This window comes from Chionomys nivalis, chromosome 10 (assembly GCF_950005125.1).
Source record: "Chionomys nivalis chromosome 10, mChiNiv1.1, whole genome shotgun sequence".
Lineage (NCBI taxonomy): Eukaryota > Metazoa > Chordata > Mammalia > Rodentia > Cricetidae > Chionomys > Chionomys nivalis.
The window spans coordinates 45,690,465-45,704,794 of NC_080095.1; the positions used below are offsets into that span (position 1 = coordinate 45,690,465).

General features: G+C 49.2%; 1 protein-coding gene across 1 annotated transcript in view; it reads right to left on the minus strand.

The window, feature by feature from the left end:
* Positions 1–187: 187 nt before the first annotated feature.
* Plekhh1 (pleckstrin homology, MyTH4 and FERM domain containing H1) overlaps positions 188–14,330 on the minus strand; it is a 47,069-nt gene continuing 32,926 nt past the window's right edge. Inside the window, exons 14-29 of the mRNA XM_057782439.1 lie at positions 14,014–14,175; positions 13,101–13,181; positions 12,574–12,756; positions 11,906–12,014; positions 11,016–11,128; positions 10,085–10,261; positions 9,697–9,794; positions 8,845–9,022; positions 8,229–8,384; positions 7,094–7,194; positions 6,258–6,399; positions 5,024–5,166; positions 4,783–4,912; positions 2,978–3,064; positions 2,558–2,704; positions 188–2,107 (exon numbers count right to left, since the gene is read on the minus strand). Coding sequence (XP_057638422.1) covers positions 1,949–2,107; positions 2,558–2,704; positions 2,978–3,064; positions 4,783–4,912; positions 5,024–5,166; positions 6,258–6,399; positions 7,094–7,194; positions 8,229–8,384; positions 8,845–9,022; positions 9,697–9,794; positions 10,085–10,261; positions 11,016–11,128; positions 11,906–12,014; positions 12,574–12,756; positions 13,101–13,181; positions 14,014–14,175 — 2,166 coding nt within the window. The 3' untranslated portion in view covers positions 188–1,948. The remainder of the gene's footprint in view (positions 2,108–2,557; positions 2,705–2,977; positions 3,065–4,782; positions 4,913–5,023; positions 5,167–6,257; positions 6,400–7,093; positions 7,195–8,228; positions 8,385–8,844; positions 9,023–9,696; positions 9,795–10,084; positions 10,262–11,015; positions 11,129–11,905; positions 12,015–12,573; positions 12,757–13,100; positions 13,182–14,013; positions 14,176–14,330) is intronic.

The following is a 14,330-nucleotide window of genomic DNA, read 5'->3' on the forward strand; positions in this document are numbered from 1 at the left end:
GCTTCAAAAGCTGCTGGGACCAAGAGGGCTTAGATGAAAAGTCAAGAGAGTTCATGTTGGTTCCCAGACATGGGACTGTCACATTAAACAATTAAGAAGCCAGTTTACAGAAGCCTTTGTTTCTAAGACAGTTTCTGAGATTCCTAGAGATCAGGAAGGAGAAAGGGAGCTGGGCTAGGCAGTGCAGGCCTTTAATCCCAGCACTTGGAAGGCAGTGGCTGAGTTTTTGGCCAGTCTGGTCTCCATATTGAGTTCAGGACAGCCAGGACTTCCTAGTGAGGCCCTGTTTTGGAAGGAAGGGAAAGGAAAGGAAAGAAAGGAGAGGAGAAAATTTAAAGAAAAAAGGAGGCAGCAAATCTGACCTCCAGGTCTATTACAAATAGTTCCATTCTTTGTAACTCTATTACAAAACAAAAACAACCCTAGAGTAGACCACATCCTTTTGGGCTTTAAGGGCCCCTTGGAATGTGGCCCACTAGAACTGCATTTTCTGCCTTTTACACTAGCCTGGAAGGAGTCGTCAGGACCCGAGAGATGAGACGTGAGGTAGACCTGTGTCCACTAGAACCCCAGGACCCAGTCTTGGGGCAGGAGTTGACATTGGGACAGAAATGGCTCCTGCCTGTCAAGCTTGTTTAGGCCTTTGTAAAGTCATGTTTGTCACTCCAGAGGATGAGAAATGAAAGATTACAGCAGCTGAGCCATTCTGACAAACTAATTTGTAGTGTGCAATAAACACATTGTTGGGTTAAAAGCTTATTTCTTGGGTGTTGCTCCTATCCCCTTGACCATGTTACTGAAAGATGATAGAACTACCTTAGAGCCATACAATAAACTTAGATTTTTTTTATATGTTAGAAAATCAAAGTATGAACTTTCAGTTTTTACTATTTTTTTCGGGGGAAGGTGGAGATAAAGGTCATCTTCATCAAAATCAGAAAGTCTGGGTTGAAAGGGAGTATAATGTTCTCAGAAAGGCAAAAGTTGAAAAGAAACTTTGTACTTCCATGTATTACTAGGGCAAATATATCTAGCTCCCACACTTCCAGTTAATTCTCAGAAGATAGCTACCAGAAGTGTTGGGGAGCGATCCAGGCCTTCTGGGAACTGGGGGGGGGGGGGTCTTTAGTGTTTCCGATGTGTTGTCTCCTGGCCTCATACAGCAGCAACAAGCAAAACTCACATGCTTGGTCTTTCAGAGGGTGGAGAGACGATGACTACCTCGTCCTTCAGTAGTGAGCACAGCCGTCACTAAGCCCTGGTGGGCCTTGAAATGACACAGGGAGGGTGCAGACTGGATCTGTCCCTGCCTGTGCTAGTCCAGTGTGAGAGAAAAAGTTTTCATCTTAACAGGAATAGCATGCTGTCCTGAAAAGATCAGAGCTGCAGCCCCAGTGGAGCGTAGCAAAGCCTCCTCACCAGGGGGAGGCTTGTCATTTTCTCCAGTTGTCAGTCTTTCCATCTGGGAAAGTTGTCCAGTTTTAGAGATTTGTAGACATTTGCCAGAACTTAGGTGAATTAGGAATTTTAGTCCTATTTTGTTCAGGGATGTTCAGAAAACTTCAAGTATAAGCCCCCACATAAGGACCATGTACAATATAAAAAGATGAGCTTCCCTGAGTATCAGTGCAGAAGCCCCAAATACAGTACCACTGCCCTTGTAACGATGGGCCATCCCTGTCTCAGTCTAGAATCAGGTAGCATCCAGAGTCAGTATTCTTGTAAAAAATATAGTAAGTGGTTTTGATGTTGGGTCTGGATCTTAAAATGCTGGGCCTTGAAAGATAAGGCACTTAAAGAGCACAAAGGTTTCAGAGACCCTGAAGTACACATTTCACAGAACAGGTTCGGAAGGGGCCATTAGGCCCATCACAGTAGTAGCATGCTCCAGGACACACTCTAATCCCAGAGGCACCAGTGGTGGCAGGGGTGTGGGGAGGAGGAACGTTCACAGCAAAGCTGGCCCCTTAGTGCAGGAAACAGAAGCAAAGAGCTGCTGTCTATCCAGGTCTCGGGGCTGGCGGGCTGCAGGCAGCTTGGTGGATAGGTTCACAGTTGCAGAACAGTGGTTCATGTAGCTGGCGATCATGAAGGTAGCTTCTGTGATCTGAGGTCAGAGAAGTGAAGAAATTGAACTAGCCTTGTCTTGAATGCTGAATTTCTCACTGGCTATAACATTGGGTACACACATAGCCTTCCTGGGCTTTTGCTGCTTTCTCTCTTAAACTGCTCATTCAGGAGAAAAGCCCGAAAAAGACTAGTGTGATGTTTAGAGGCAGGATACAACAAATGTACCTTTGTTGACCCGAGAGTCTCTGAGGTGCACAGTCCCCTCCTGAAAAAAGGAGGAACAGCTACGGCTAAATCAGGTAGTCCTACTAAGTACCAGCTCAGTAGCAAGATGGACATGCTACCCCACCTGAACCCTTTGGGATGCTGATCACACACCAAGGCCAACAACTGTATTTGGGGCAGAACCTTCCCAAAGTTTTCTCTAAGCACCAAGCTTACTATATTACACCAGGCCAGAGTAAATTGTTGTAGCTGTCAGACCCACCTTGGGAGCAGGCATTTGGAAGATCAACTTGTCAATATGGCTTTTTCCAGAGCTCTGGTCTGGAATGGATCTAATCACAAGCATGAAGTCATCCCTGCAGCCACCAAACGTTGTCACTGAAGAGTAGGGATAATTGATGTTCACTTGCTGTGGAAAGGAGCCAGTTGAGTTCAGGGGAAATTCCGTACCTATTTCTTCTAGACATAGGGAGCCTTTACCAGGAAGGGAGAACCCCAAAGGTGGTGATAATTTGGAGAGTTAAATCCCGATATCTGTAAGTTGTATCTAGACTATAGGACAGCATTTCTGGGACAGAGGTTAGAAAGAGGAAGACCATGGCCAGCTCAGGCCTCTAAGTCCAGAGCAGGGACGATAAGACAAGTGTTTAAGAAGGGTAGGACCAGCCTTTCCCTCGCATACCATAGTGTGGTGGTCCAGGATGCTGACACCGTCCTCATTCACAGCAATCCACACCAGAGTGCTCTCCTGAGAAGACAGCTGGGCAGGCTGCAGAAACAGAAAGGCCCATCAGACCCACAGTTAGAGATTCTGAGAAAGAAGGTATGTCCAGAGGGATGGGCAGTCACATCATCATGGAAAGCAGAGAATAGCATTTATACAGCACAGGAATGCTGTGGCAGGAGGCATTTGGCCCTGGGGCTCTGCCACCCAACTCGGAAGGTGGAGGGCGTCACACCTGCCAGCACACTGTATGGAGAGCTCCGGGTAGTAGAATACAGGCCGACCTAGGGGCTGGTGTGTAGCTCGGTTGGTAACAGTTTCTCCTGCTCCCTAATCTCTCACAAGCAAAATACGTCTTGCTTTAGCCAATTTCCTTGGGACTATAAACGAAATAGGAGTACAAGAGTGCAGTGGGATGGGCTTTAGGTCCTTTCGGTGAGTTTGTGACTATTTGGTAGCCATTTCCTGGGTGTTTCTTTGAGGGCTACAGTGAAGTGCTCCAGGCATCTCTCTACCTAAAACCCTGGGGGGAAGAGAAGACAGATATCCTTTCTTTGAAACTTTTTCCAACTCTCCAGGCCAGTGGCATTCTATTTATAATACCACTGTACTTTTACTGCATGGCCCTTGTGAACATTTATGCTCACATATAGACACACACAAAGGCTGGAGGTATAGCTAGCTTAGGGGGCAGGAGTATTCTAGCATTGTGCAAGGTCCTGGTTTGGTCCCCAGCATATCCCCAAAATTAAACAGGAGATTAATGTTGCTTAGAAAGATTGAAAAGTGAGTATGAAGAACAATGTACAACTCCCCGAGGATTCTGTTCCCACTAGCTAGAAAGCCTCCTAAAGGCCAGGGACTGGTCTGTTCGTTTCTTTAAAACATTTTTTAAAATTTATATTTAATATGTATAGTTGTTTTGCCTACATGTATGTCTGTGTACCACATGTGTGCCTGTATCCAAGGAAGCCAGAAAAGGATGTCGGATCCCTGAGACTGGAATTACAGAGTTGTGAGCCGCCATATGGAGGCTGGGAATCAAACCTAGGTCCTCTGGAAAAGCAGCCAATGCTTTTTAACTGCTGAGCCATCTCCCCAGCCCTTGTTCATTTTTGTAACTTTAAACAGCTAGAACTAGAAATAGTATATATTCAACAGTCTATCTATATATGCTATGTAGATGAGTGGATGTCCATTTTCTGATCTGTAGCTGCAGTGATCAGAACCTAGATCCAGTCTCAATGTCTGATTATAATGTCTGGTCACAGGGTAATGTCTGTGATTATCTGCAAAGTTCATGCATACCAGACACCTACTGAGGAAAATGTCCAACTGAAATTACTGTTTGCCTCCTGGCCTTCGTGTAGAGGTGAGAGTTACTTGTCTGAGTAATCTGATTCCCCTGGGTGGTCCATCTCTCTCACTTGTGGCCTTTTGGGTGGCTAGTAGAGATGAGTTTGTTTAGGTTATACACTGTTTTGTCTTTCAGACTTTTAGGTCTGAATCCTTGTGTGAGAATTAGTTGAGCTTGTCTTTGCAGCAGAGGCACTGGCAAGTCAATAAAGGAAGCATGAAGATAAACAATGAATTATAACTCCACGGTAGACCATGGAACTCTGGAGCAGCCAGAGTGGGGGAGATGGCAACTCCTAGGGTTTGATAGTGAGGTGGGGGCTGCAGACTAGACTAATGGACATATGAGCAGAGAAGGGAGAAACAGCATTCTGGGGGTTTGGGTAATTCCTTTTGCTGTCACTCACCTGAGCAGCAAAGAGCTTAGCACCAAAGAGAGGCCATTTCCGAGCCACAGTCAGGTAGATGCGGATGCATTCAGCAGGGGAGCAGCCTTGTAATGCTGCCCACTTGGTGGCCATCGTATCTGCCAGATGCCTGGTTTGAGTGGACAGAAAGAAATGGTGCCGATGAAGTGCCCGCCTGTTTCCATCACAGCCCTGAGGTTTCCCCACAGGCTTCCTCTGTAAGACCTTGCCTCCAGCCTACCTCAGCTGCTCAGGGGGGGCTCCAATTCGATAGCGCTTTGGGTAAAACCTGTCGAGGACCTGCTGGAGGAGATGCTGAGATTTGGCAGGAGGTGTACCTCCAGGGCCTGGCAGGATAGGCTTCTCCAAGTCCCCGTATTCCACCTGAGGTAGAAAGAGTTAACAGTCACGGGTTTGGGGGGTGAAAGGGCTGCTGTTAGAGAGGTAAACAGCCCTTACCCATTATGCTTATCACATGACGATGATAAGAATTTATCTATGCCTCATAGACATTAGGGAAACATCCTCAGGGTCCTAATAAGATTGTCTAGATCAACTGTCACTTTGAGCTAAATGCTAGAAGGTGGAAGGTGCCTCAGACTACAGAGGACAGAAGAGGGCTTGATGTCAGACAGCTAGCCCAAGAATCAGCTCTGTCACTTAGCAGTTTTGTGTCTTTGTTCAAGTTATTTAAACTGAGTGTAAACTTCCTTCTCCTAAATGGGGATGAAAACTACAGAGGCAAATACATCTGAAATATTAGCATGTGGCTTGCTACAGATATTGATGATTATAATTACGAAGAGCTTGGAACCCAGACTGGAATTGAATTTATGCCAACTCTGCCTCAGCTCTCCAAATGCTGGGATTATATGTGTGTGCTACCACATCAGGAACCATGGAGGTGTCCTGGACAGCCCATGCAGATAGTCACCTAAAGAAAACACACAGAGCCGGGCGATGGTGGCGCACGCCTTTAATCCCAGCACTCGGGAGGCAGAGGCAGGCGGATCTCTGTGAGTTCGAGACCAGCCTGGTCTACAGAGCTAGTTCCAGGACAGGCTCCAAAGCCACAGAGAAACCCTGTCTCGAAAAACCAAAAAAAAAAAAAAAAAGAAAACACACAGGAGAATCGTTCTGAGCGTGTGCTCTTCTAGTCTTCTACTTAGAATGTGGGGTAAAGTCCACCACATGCATCGTGCCACACACAGTGCTCCTTTACACACCGGCAGGCAGGAGGGAATCGCGTTTCCCACAGACATAAAAAACCGAAGCACTCAAAAGCGACTTGGCCAGGCTCTCACACTGGAAGAAGACTGGGACTTAAAGCCAGTTTTCCAGTTCCCAGTCCCATCTGCACACAGCCTGTGTGTGGTGAGCGAGGAGTCCCTTCTCTCTAGTGCAGAACCCCTCCTGCTGCCTCAGGATCTGCAGTCTTCTGTAAGGTCTCGGGTTTTTCTAACAGAGAAACTCACCTGGGCCATCAAGGCAGCCATTTCAAGAGCCAGCTCCTTGGTGACGGGAAATCTTCCTGCCACAATTTCTCCACTGGTTTGGAAGGCAAGTAACAGCCGCTCTCGCTCTGTCTCCCCTTTGACTTGACTTCGAAAGTATAGCCTATAGGGAAGACAGTAAGAAGCCAGGTCTCAGCTGGCACCCCACACAAGAATGAGAAAGCTTTCTCTGCATTGATCCCTACAGTTAAGATAACTGTTTATGCCACTTGTCAGCCTCTTTTCTACCACCCAAGAAATTCGTAGCCAAGTCTAACCTCGCTGTGGACATGCAAGTCTCACCCGCAGCAACAGGAGTCAGTTCTGAACAAACCACCAGACTTACTGCACTTTGCATGAGGAATCTGGTGCCTAGAATCACAGCTTGTTAAGGGTCTGAGTTAAGACTCCAAGAGATGGATGGAAATTATTTGCCTGGAGACATACTAGGATAGATCTCTCCTGTTTAAATTGGTAGGAAGTACTTGTGTATGTCCTGAAATACAGGAAAATTTTATTCCTAGCTTTAAATATCTGGTGCTTACACAAAACTGTACCCTCACATAAGGTACATATAGCCATCCCATGACATTGGTATGGTTTTGTGGCATGTGTGCATACACATGTCCACGAGGTAGTACAGAGAAGGCTGACAGAACATCTGAGCTACCAGGGTCTCATTAGGGATCAGGAGGGTGGCTAGTGGTAATTATAGACCCCTCTGCCTTATTGGGGCAAGCCATTATGTTTGGGAGGTGATGAACTGGTGCCCAGTGGCAGCCCTTATGTGCACCCCACCCTCAGGCGGCTCCCAGGACCTGTTCTTATACATCAGCTTCACGACGCGTGTCCCACCCTCAGACTTTCCTGGGTGCAGCTCCTTCAGTGTTTGTTCCCACTTGGAGATGGCATCACAGATCTTGAAGAGACAAAAGTCCAAAGTCAGAAAAGCTCCTTGTGAGGAGAATGAGGTTCAGCCAGAGCTGGATTCTGGCAGAGCTGAGTAAGGGTTCTATCCTTAGGAGGTTTCCCTGAGGCCCCAGACTGTCAGGATGGGAGGTGCCTACCAATTCCCTTTTGATGAAGAGGTGGATGGCACCATGGATGTAGTGAGCATACAAGAAATATTGTTGCCTCATTGGCTTTGTGTGACCTCTTGGAAAACAAGGCAGGCCCCAGTTAAAACCCATGGTATCGTGGCTCCATTTCACTCACCATATTCTCCTTTCAATAAATATACCCAAATGCCTGCTGTGACCAGAGCCCATACCTTTACTAGAAAGATATGTGGCATTTTTTCATCACTGCTAAAGACTAGCCCTTCGTTCTAGAACAGCAAAGGAAGCAGATGCTGGAGCCAAATGCACCATCCAGTGTGGCAGTACATTCCCACAAGTGCTTAATACCCTCATGGAACTAGCCCCACACCACCATACAGATCAGCTGTCTCTTTCAAAGGCTTTCACCTGCAGAGGTGCCATGAGGACCTACCTCCCTAAACTATGGTTGAATCTATAACGTATACCATAAGCATAAGCAGATGGAGTATAGCTAGGTGATGGTGCAAACGTGGCACCCACTGGATCTATGCTATAGCTGTTGACATAAGGGGACAGATATAATTGGTGGCATGCTTGGCAGGACCTCCTCGTCCTTACACTGAGATACGAGGCTCTCCCCCTGAATGCTGCTAATCCCCTGAGGGAGACAAGATGATGAGAATCTTGTCTCCAGAATCAAGGTCACATGTAGCTTTCCCTGCCTGCACAGATCCATTTTAGGATGGCACGGAAATACTGGCCTGAAGAGATCGTCTTGGTCTCCACATCAGACAGGCCGCTGACAAGTTAGACACACAACGGACGAGTTCTATCCCACCACCTATCTTTGAGCTAAGAGGGGTGTGTGTGTGTGTGTGTGTGTGTGTGTGTGTGTAAGAGGGGGGGTGCTTACCTTGACACGCCCTTGAAGACAGTGCTCCAGGTCTCTGCCAGAAGGATCGTCTGTGAAGAGGGCGAAACCAGACTGGGATGGCTTCCTCATGCCTGTCTCCTGGTTCAGCCGCTGGAGGAACTCATCAACTGTGGAGGAGCCATCGAAGCCAACCACCTGGAAATGGGGGAGAGGCACCCTGAATCAGCAGTCTTCCTGAGCGGCTGTCACTGGGGGTGGCACAGGGTGAGCGCAGGAGGCCAAAGCCAGCTGGTTTCCGCGTTCACATGCAGAGGAACCTGAGCCTGCTCACTGTAAACTGGACCTGGACAGGCCCAGCCACTCCTTTACAGTCAATATTCTGGGGTTCCATCTCATGCTACTTTCTGGCCCAGTGTTTCAGCTTCCGTGTTCATGCAGTGGGGCTAAGGCACCAAATAGGATTCAAGACGCTTTGGGATTCAAGCTCCTTTCTCTACACCCACACTGATCATGGCACTCCACTTCAGATTTAGGCCCACCCCTTTTGTTGATGTGCCTATTAATCTGAAAGCCTACAAGGCTTAGCGCACTTAGAAGTATCCTGTGGGCAGTGATAGGGAAGACTTGGGGTAGGGAGCATGCTTAATGTCCTTACCTGATAAGTCCCGTTGGCAAAGTGCACAGGGATGCTGAAGGGTAAAGAGTGGTGGAAGGGGTTCCGTAGCAAGATGGACACTACTTCCATACGTGACGGCCTGGCCTCCCGTTCCCCTGTCTGCAGGGTCCGCTCCACTGCTCGTTGGCAGTAGGTGGCATACTGGCCAGTTTCACTTCTAAAAGCAGAGACTGGGATAGTAGGAATTCCTTTCTCTTGGCACCCTGAGGTGCATACCCACTCTTAGCTAGGATAAAAAGTAACTGGATGGGGTGTGGAGGACTGAAACTGGTACAGGAAGTTATTGCATTTTTATTTCGGGGAGGCACACTGTGGAAGCCAGAGGACAAGTTGTGGGAACTGACCCCAGGTTGTCCCCTTGGCGGAGCCATCTCACCAACTGCAGTTTGTCCCTAAGGCCTTATCTGCGGCACATGTCTGCCATGGATATCTTCTTTTCTTGTTTCTTTCTTTACACTAGTACTAGGGATCGAACCCAGGGCCTTGTACATGCCAGGTACGTGCTCTACCATTGAGCTACACCCCCATCCCCTCATAGATATCTTTCTGTGTAAACCAGAAGAACACGGATAAACATTTGGGGATAATTTGGGATAGCATGGCTTCACATGAGACTGTTCCCAAAATACCCAAGGACACATGAATCAGTGTCCAAAGAAGCTAAAGTATGCTCGGATCTCCACTGCTCATGTGTACATGGCAAAGGGTGAAGTCTCTCAACCCCAAGCAAATCTGAGGGGATATGCAGTCAATTCAATCTTGTCTTCCCCTCATCCCTTTGAAACATGGCAGCAATGGTGTAGGAGGAACAGGGGAAATACTTTTGCTTACCTGGGATCTGCATGACGTTGAAGCCGCTGTTTGACGTACCAGAGGAAGTGATGTTGAGGCAGGAAGAGTGGGGCACACAGAGCCAAGAGCTGCCAGCACTGCCATGGAACACAGGCAGCATGGGATGAGTGCGGGCACCCCGCTCTTGCGGCTTTGAGCTACAAAACCCTCACTATTCTTTCTCCACACCAGAACCTCAACTCCCTTGTCAGGCAATGCCCAGGGTAGCAGTCACATTCTGACTATGCACAGATCAGGCAGCCATGCTCAAACAACTTGGCAGAAGCTGCCCGTGGGTGAGGATTGGAGAACACCTGCCTAGGCACCTGCTACCCCCTTAGATTCTTAGAAATGGTTCTAGCCAGTGATGTCCCCAGCGTGTGCCCACCTGCATAAGAGAGTACTTTTGGGGTGGGCGGCAGCTGGTCTGCTTCATGAGCTGGCAGTAGATCTCACTCTGTAGCTCAGGGTGAACAAGGCAGACCTGTAGTGCTGTCTGCGCCAGGGACACATGGTAATCCACCGAGGCAGCCTCCACGGGCACGTTGATGAAGAGCTGGCAGGACTGGAAGGAGGGGACAGTGGGTACAAGGCAGGAGCACCCCATTGGTTATTCCTGGGACATGCACTGGTGTAGCAGAGCCTCAAGGAAGATTCTAGTAGCTGGACGGTGGTGGCGCACGCCTTTGATCTGGGCACTCGGAAGGCAGAGGCAGGTAGCTAGCTCACTGACGAACATTGAAACAGCCCTTTCTGGAGGGAGCACTTTCTGCTCTTGAGGCTGACCAGCTAGTTCAGGGGCAGAATCACCTTCTTTAAATGTAGTGTTTCCATTGCATAAGCATGAGAAAGATGGGGTAGCACAGCCTGGCATTTAGCTCCAGGTCCTGCCTCTGCCTCCTGTGTGCCGCTGTGACTATGGACATTTAGCACACTAGCCCCTAGCAAGGTTGTTTTGGTTTTTTGTTTTGTTTTGTTGCCAGAAAATACAGATGGGCATAAAGAAAACTAAACTAGGTCAGAATCTCTGATTCTTGCATCCAGGCCTTTTCTGTGGATACTTGAAGGAGGCGGCAACTCCACAAGGGAGAACTTTGGGGGCATTTCCCAGAACCCCAGAGCTTCCTCCTGGCCTGCAGAGGGTTACATTCCTGCCATAAAGGGGTTCCTGTGGAACACTCTCTCCCTCTCCACAACCCTCGGGCCACCCCATAATCACTAGGTCTCCTGTGCTGGGATGGGCTCGAGCTGTGCCAAGCAGAGCCCGACCACATGTGGGCGCCAACAGCCAATAGGCCTGGACTCCACTCCCATGTTACCTTGAAGAGCTTGAGAGCCTCCGTCTGCAGGGCCTCGGAGGGCAGGGTGGTAAGGGAGGTACAGAGCCCATCTCGGCTGTAACACAGCATGGGGTGTCTCCAGAGCGGGGAGTCTACACAGAGCACAGACCAGAGAGCAGTGGCAGTCACTCCAGAGAGAACTCGCCGCCTTCCCTAACAGCCCCAGCTTTGACTTGCAGGGAAGACAGTGGCTTAACTCTGGGAACCCTGGGTTTTTCTGGGTTGATTATCTACAGACTGAAGGCATGTAGGTGTGTACTGCAAACTGCACATTCCCTCACACGGCTGTTGAGGAAGGCAGCCAAAGCTTTGCTGAGGAGGCACAGCCGGGCCAGCGGATAAAACTGTGAGAGCCCTGAGCACAAGTGTCTGCATGCAGGGACGGCCTTCCTTGCAGAATCGGGACAGACCGGCCCTCAGAGCAGTAATAAAGAGGTATGTGGGCTGTGTACTCCGGAGAGTTCATGAGGGCCCTGAGAATTAGCTGCCAAATAAGGACTCTCAGACGTCCCAGGATTAGATTAGTCGAGTCCAAATTGAGGCTTCATATATTAACAAACTCTTAATTATAGATTAACCAGCTGCTGCCTCCCCTGCTTCCACCCCTGCCCCCGAGTCTTCTGCATAGCTAGCAAAGCTACAGATTAAACAGAGTAGAACATTTACCCAGGTGTCTGGAAAGTCTGTTTCCCAGATTCCCTCACATACAGTGGTTCCCTCAGTGTTTTGGCCACAGACAGAGAGGCTCTGGAGCATGGGATGGGGGACTGTACATACAGCTTAGGTATAGTAGGGCTCTCTACTTCTTGTCCTGTGTGCACCCTGCCCCTTCCCTTCAGCCCAGGCAGTAATGGCCATGCTTGCCTTACCTGGGTCTCCCTCACCATCCATCAGTTTCCCAATGAGCTGCTCATAGACAGTGCCCACCTTGGCACTGCTGCCACCTGCAGCCACTGTGAGGTGGTAAAGCCATGTATCCTGGAAAAGGGCAAAAACAGGCAGATGCTAAGGAGGTAGGGAGGGTGGAGGCAAGAGTCGGGCGTGCGGGAGGAGATGTAGCTCAGTGACAGAGCACTGGTCTATGTGTGAGTTCTGGGGCTCACTCCCACCACTCCCCTGCAGAGAAACAACGTGTAATTTAAGATGGGAACAGAGGTGTACACCTGTACTGACGTCAGAGCAGGAGCTGGGAGGCTGAGGCAGAGGGATCTCGAGCTCCAGGTTGGCCTGGGCTTATGAGACCTTGTCTAGGGGAAACAGAGGTGAACTATTACTAGCTTGGCTAGCGTGAGTCAAGAATAGAAACAGGATCAGGTGGGTCAGATGTAGCCACATCTCCAGTCTGTGGCACTGTGTCAAGCCCGTGATGGAGGGATGCTGGTCACTTGGAATGGACTCAGTAGACAGTCAAGGGTAACATTCCCATCCAGCGTCCAAGAAGAAATAAACTTGAATTTGGAAAGCTCAGGAGAACAGAGAGAAGGGAAATCAGAACCCAGGCCCAAGCTAGGCCACAAAGGCCCAGTTCCTCCCTTACCTTTTCATGCTTGGTGCCGATGAGGAGGTAGGTGGGGCTGTGCTCTGGGGGGTGGATCACCAAGGTGCAGTGGGAGGAAAGCAGCCGTCTGGTTCCTCCAGCCTCATAGTCTTCATCTGAGTCACAGGATCGATCTACTTCCTCTATGTGAGCATCCTGCACAGGTAGGCAGCCCAGGGGTCTCTGCGGACATGAGCCTTCCATGAATAGGATAACAGGAGGACAGGGGAGTCTCCTTCTGAACGCTTAGGCTGGGTGGGGCTGGATAGTACAGACGTGGACAGAAGGCAGGATGAGGAGGTGGAAGCTATAGCATTGCAGCTAGGTCAGAAGCAGAAGACTGTGCTGTGGAAAGTGCCAGCCAACCACACTTGTTATGATGCTGGTAACACACCCTGGAGGGAGAAGGGCAGCTGCTCTGTATTTGGTGTAGGGTTTGGTGTGGTAGAAGGTAAAACTGGGGGCTGCAGTCAGTGGCATGCACCGTGCAGTTTGGAGGAGGCGCCGTTAGGAGGCTGATGAAATACCTTGTCCTCGTGGCTCCGGTAGTAGTAGAAGGTTTTCCCAACAAGGGCACACCAGACCAGCTTAGAGTGGCCATGCTTTACCTGTTAAGTGAAATGACTTTATTAGAACCAGGACTCCAAAATAAATCCAGGGCTCACCAAGACAGACCACAGAGAAGAGTACCAAAGTCAGGGCTCCGTTCACAGTGAGACTGCCACAGTATGTACCCCGCCACTACTGAGCCACTCGGGGACCTATGACCTGCCACTGAAAGATTACCTGGAAAATCAGAACGTGGGTATGGGAAGACCCTACTAGTTGGCACAGGCCAGAGCTGTAAGGATGCTGCAAGGTAAATAAAGACCCAGGTAGTCTGGAGCCTTAAGTAAGGCACTCACAACGAAACAGCAACTGAACACTCACAGAGAAAGGCAGGCTGGTGGGAGGCAGAGGCTCAGAAGGAAAGAGTCTGAGCACCGAGCTTGCTAGGCACAGTAACCCACAGTAACTACCCCTGTGAGAGTGCTTCCTAGTTAACTTCCCTTTGCTGGGCGTAACTGGGGTCTCCCCTTCCAGGAAAACCCCAGTTAAAATGTCTTTAGGCATTTAACCTGGGATACTAGTCTTTAAATGGCAGTCACACTGGCTTTCCCTCGGTCTTTTCTTTGTACCATTGGTCCTGACACAGCTAGTTACACTGTGGGAGGCAGTGCCTAAATCCTCAACATTAAGTAAGAACATTTCTTTCCCTCCTGTCCTGAGAACAATTGCTCTAAAAGCCCCAATCTTTGTTTCCAGAATCACCACCATCATTTTGTACACTCAGACCATGCTTGAGGGTCCACTGGCTAAGCAGTTTATAGAGAAAGACCACCATCTCTGGGCACTCCCATGTTTGGCTTCCATTACTTCCCTAGCCGATCCACCTCATACCTTGGTCAGCCAGCCCTTCACCGTAGGCTTGGTGCCCCCTGGACGCAGAGCTGGAGGCCCAGTGACCTGCACCTTCAGCAGGCTCTGTAGGACACGGATCCATTCTTCCAGGAGGCTGGGGGACTCTGCTGTTAGGTAGTAGGTTTTGTTCTCGGAGATGAGCTGTGGGATGGAGTGGAGCGGGGCTGGATTAGAGTCAGTGAGACACAAATCCTTCAACCTGCTGTCCCTTCTTTTCATGTTCACAACCTAAGATCCTATCCTACTTCTGGTATGAAATCCTTCATTCATGCTTACTTTTGCCTCGTCTTTGCTTC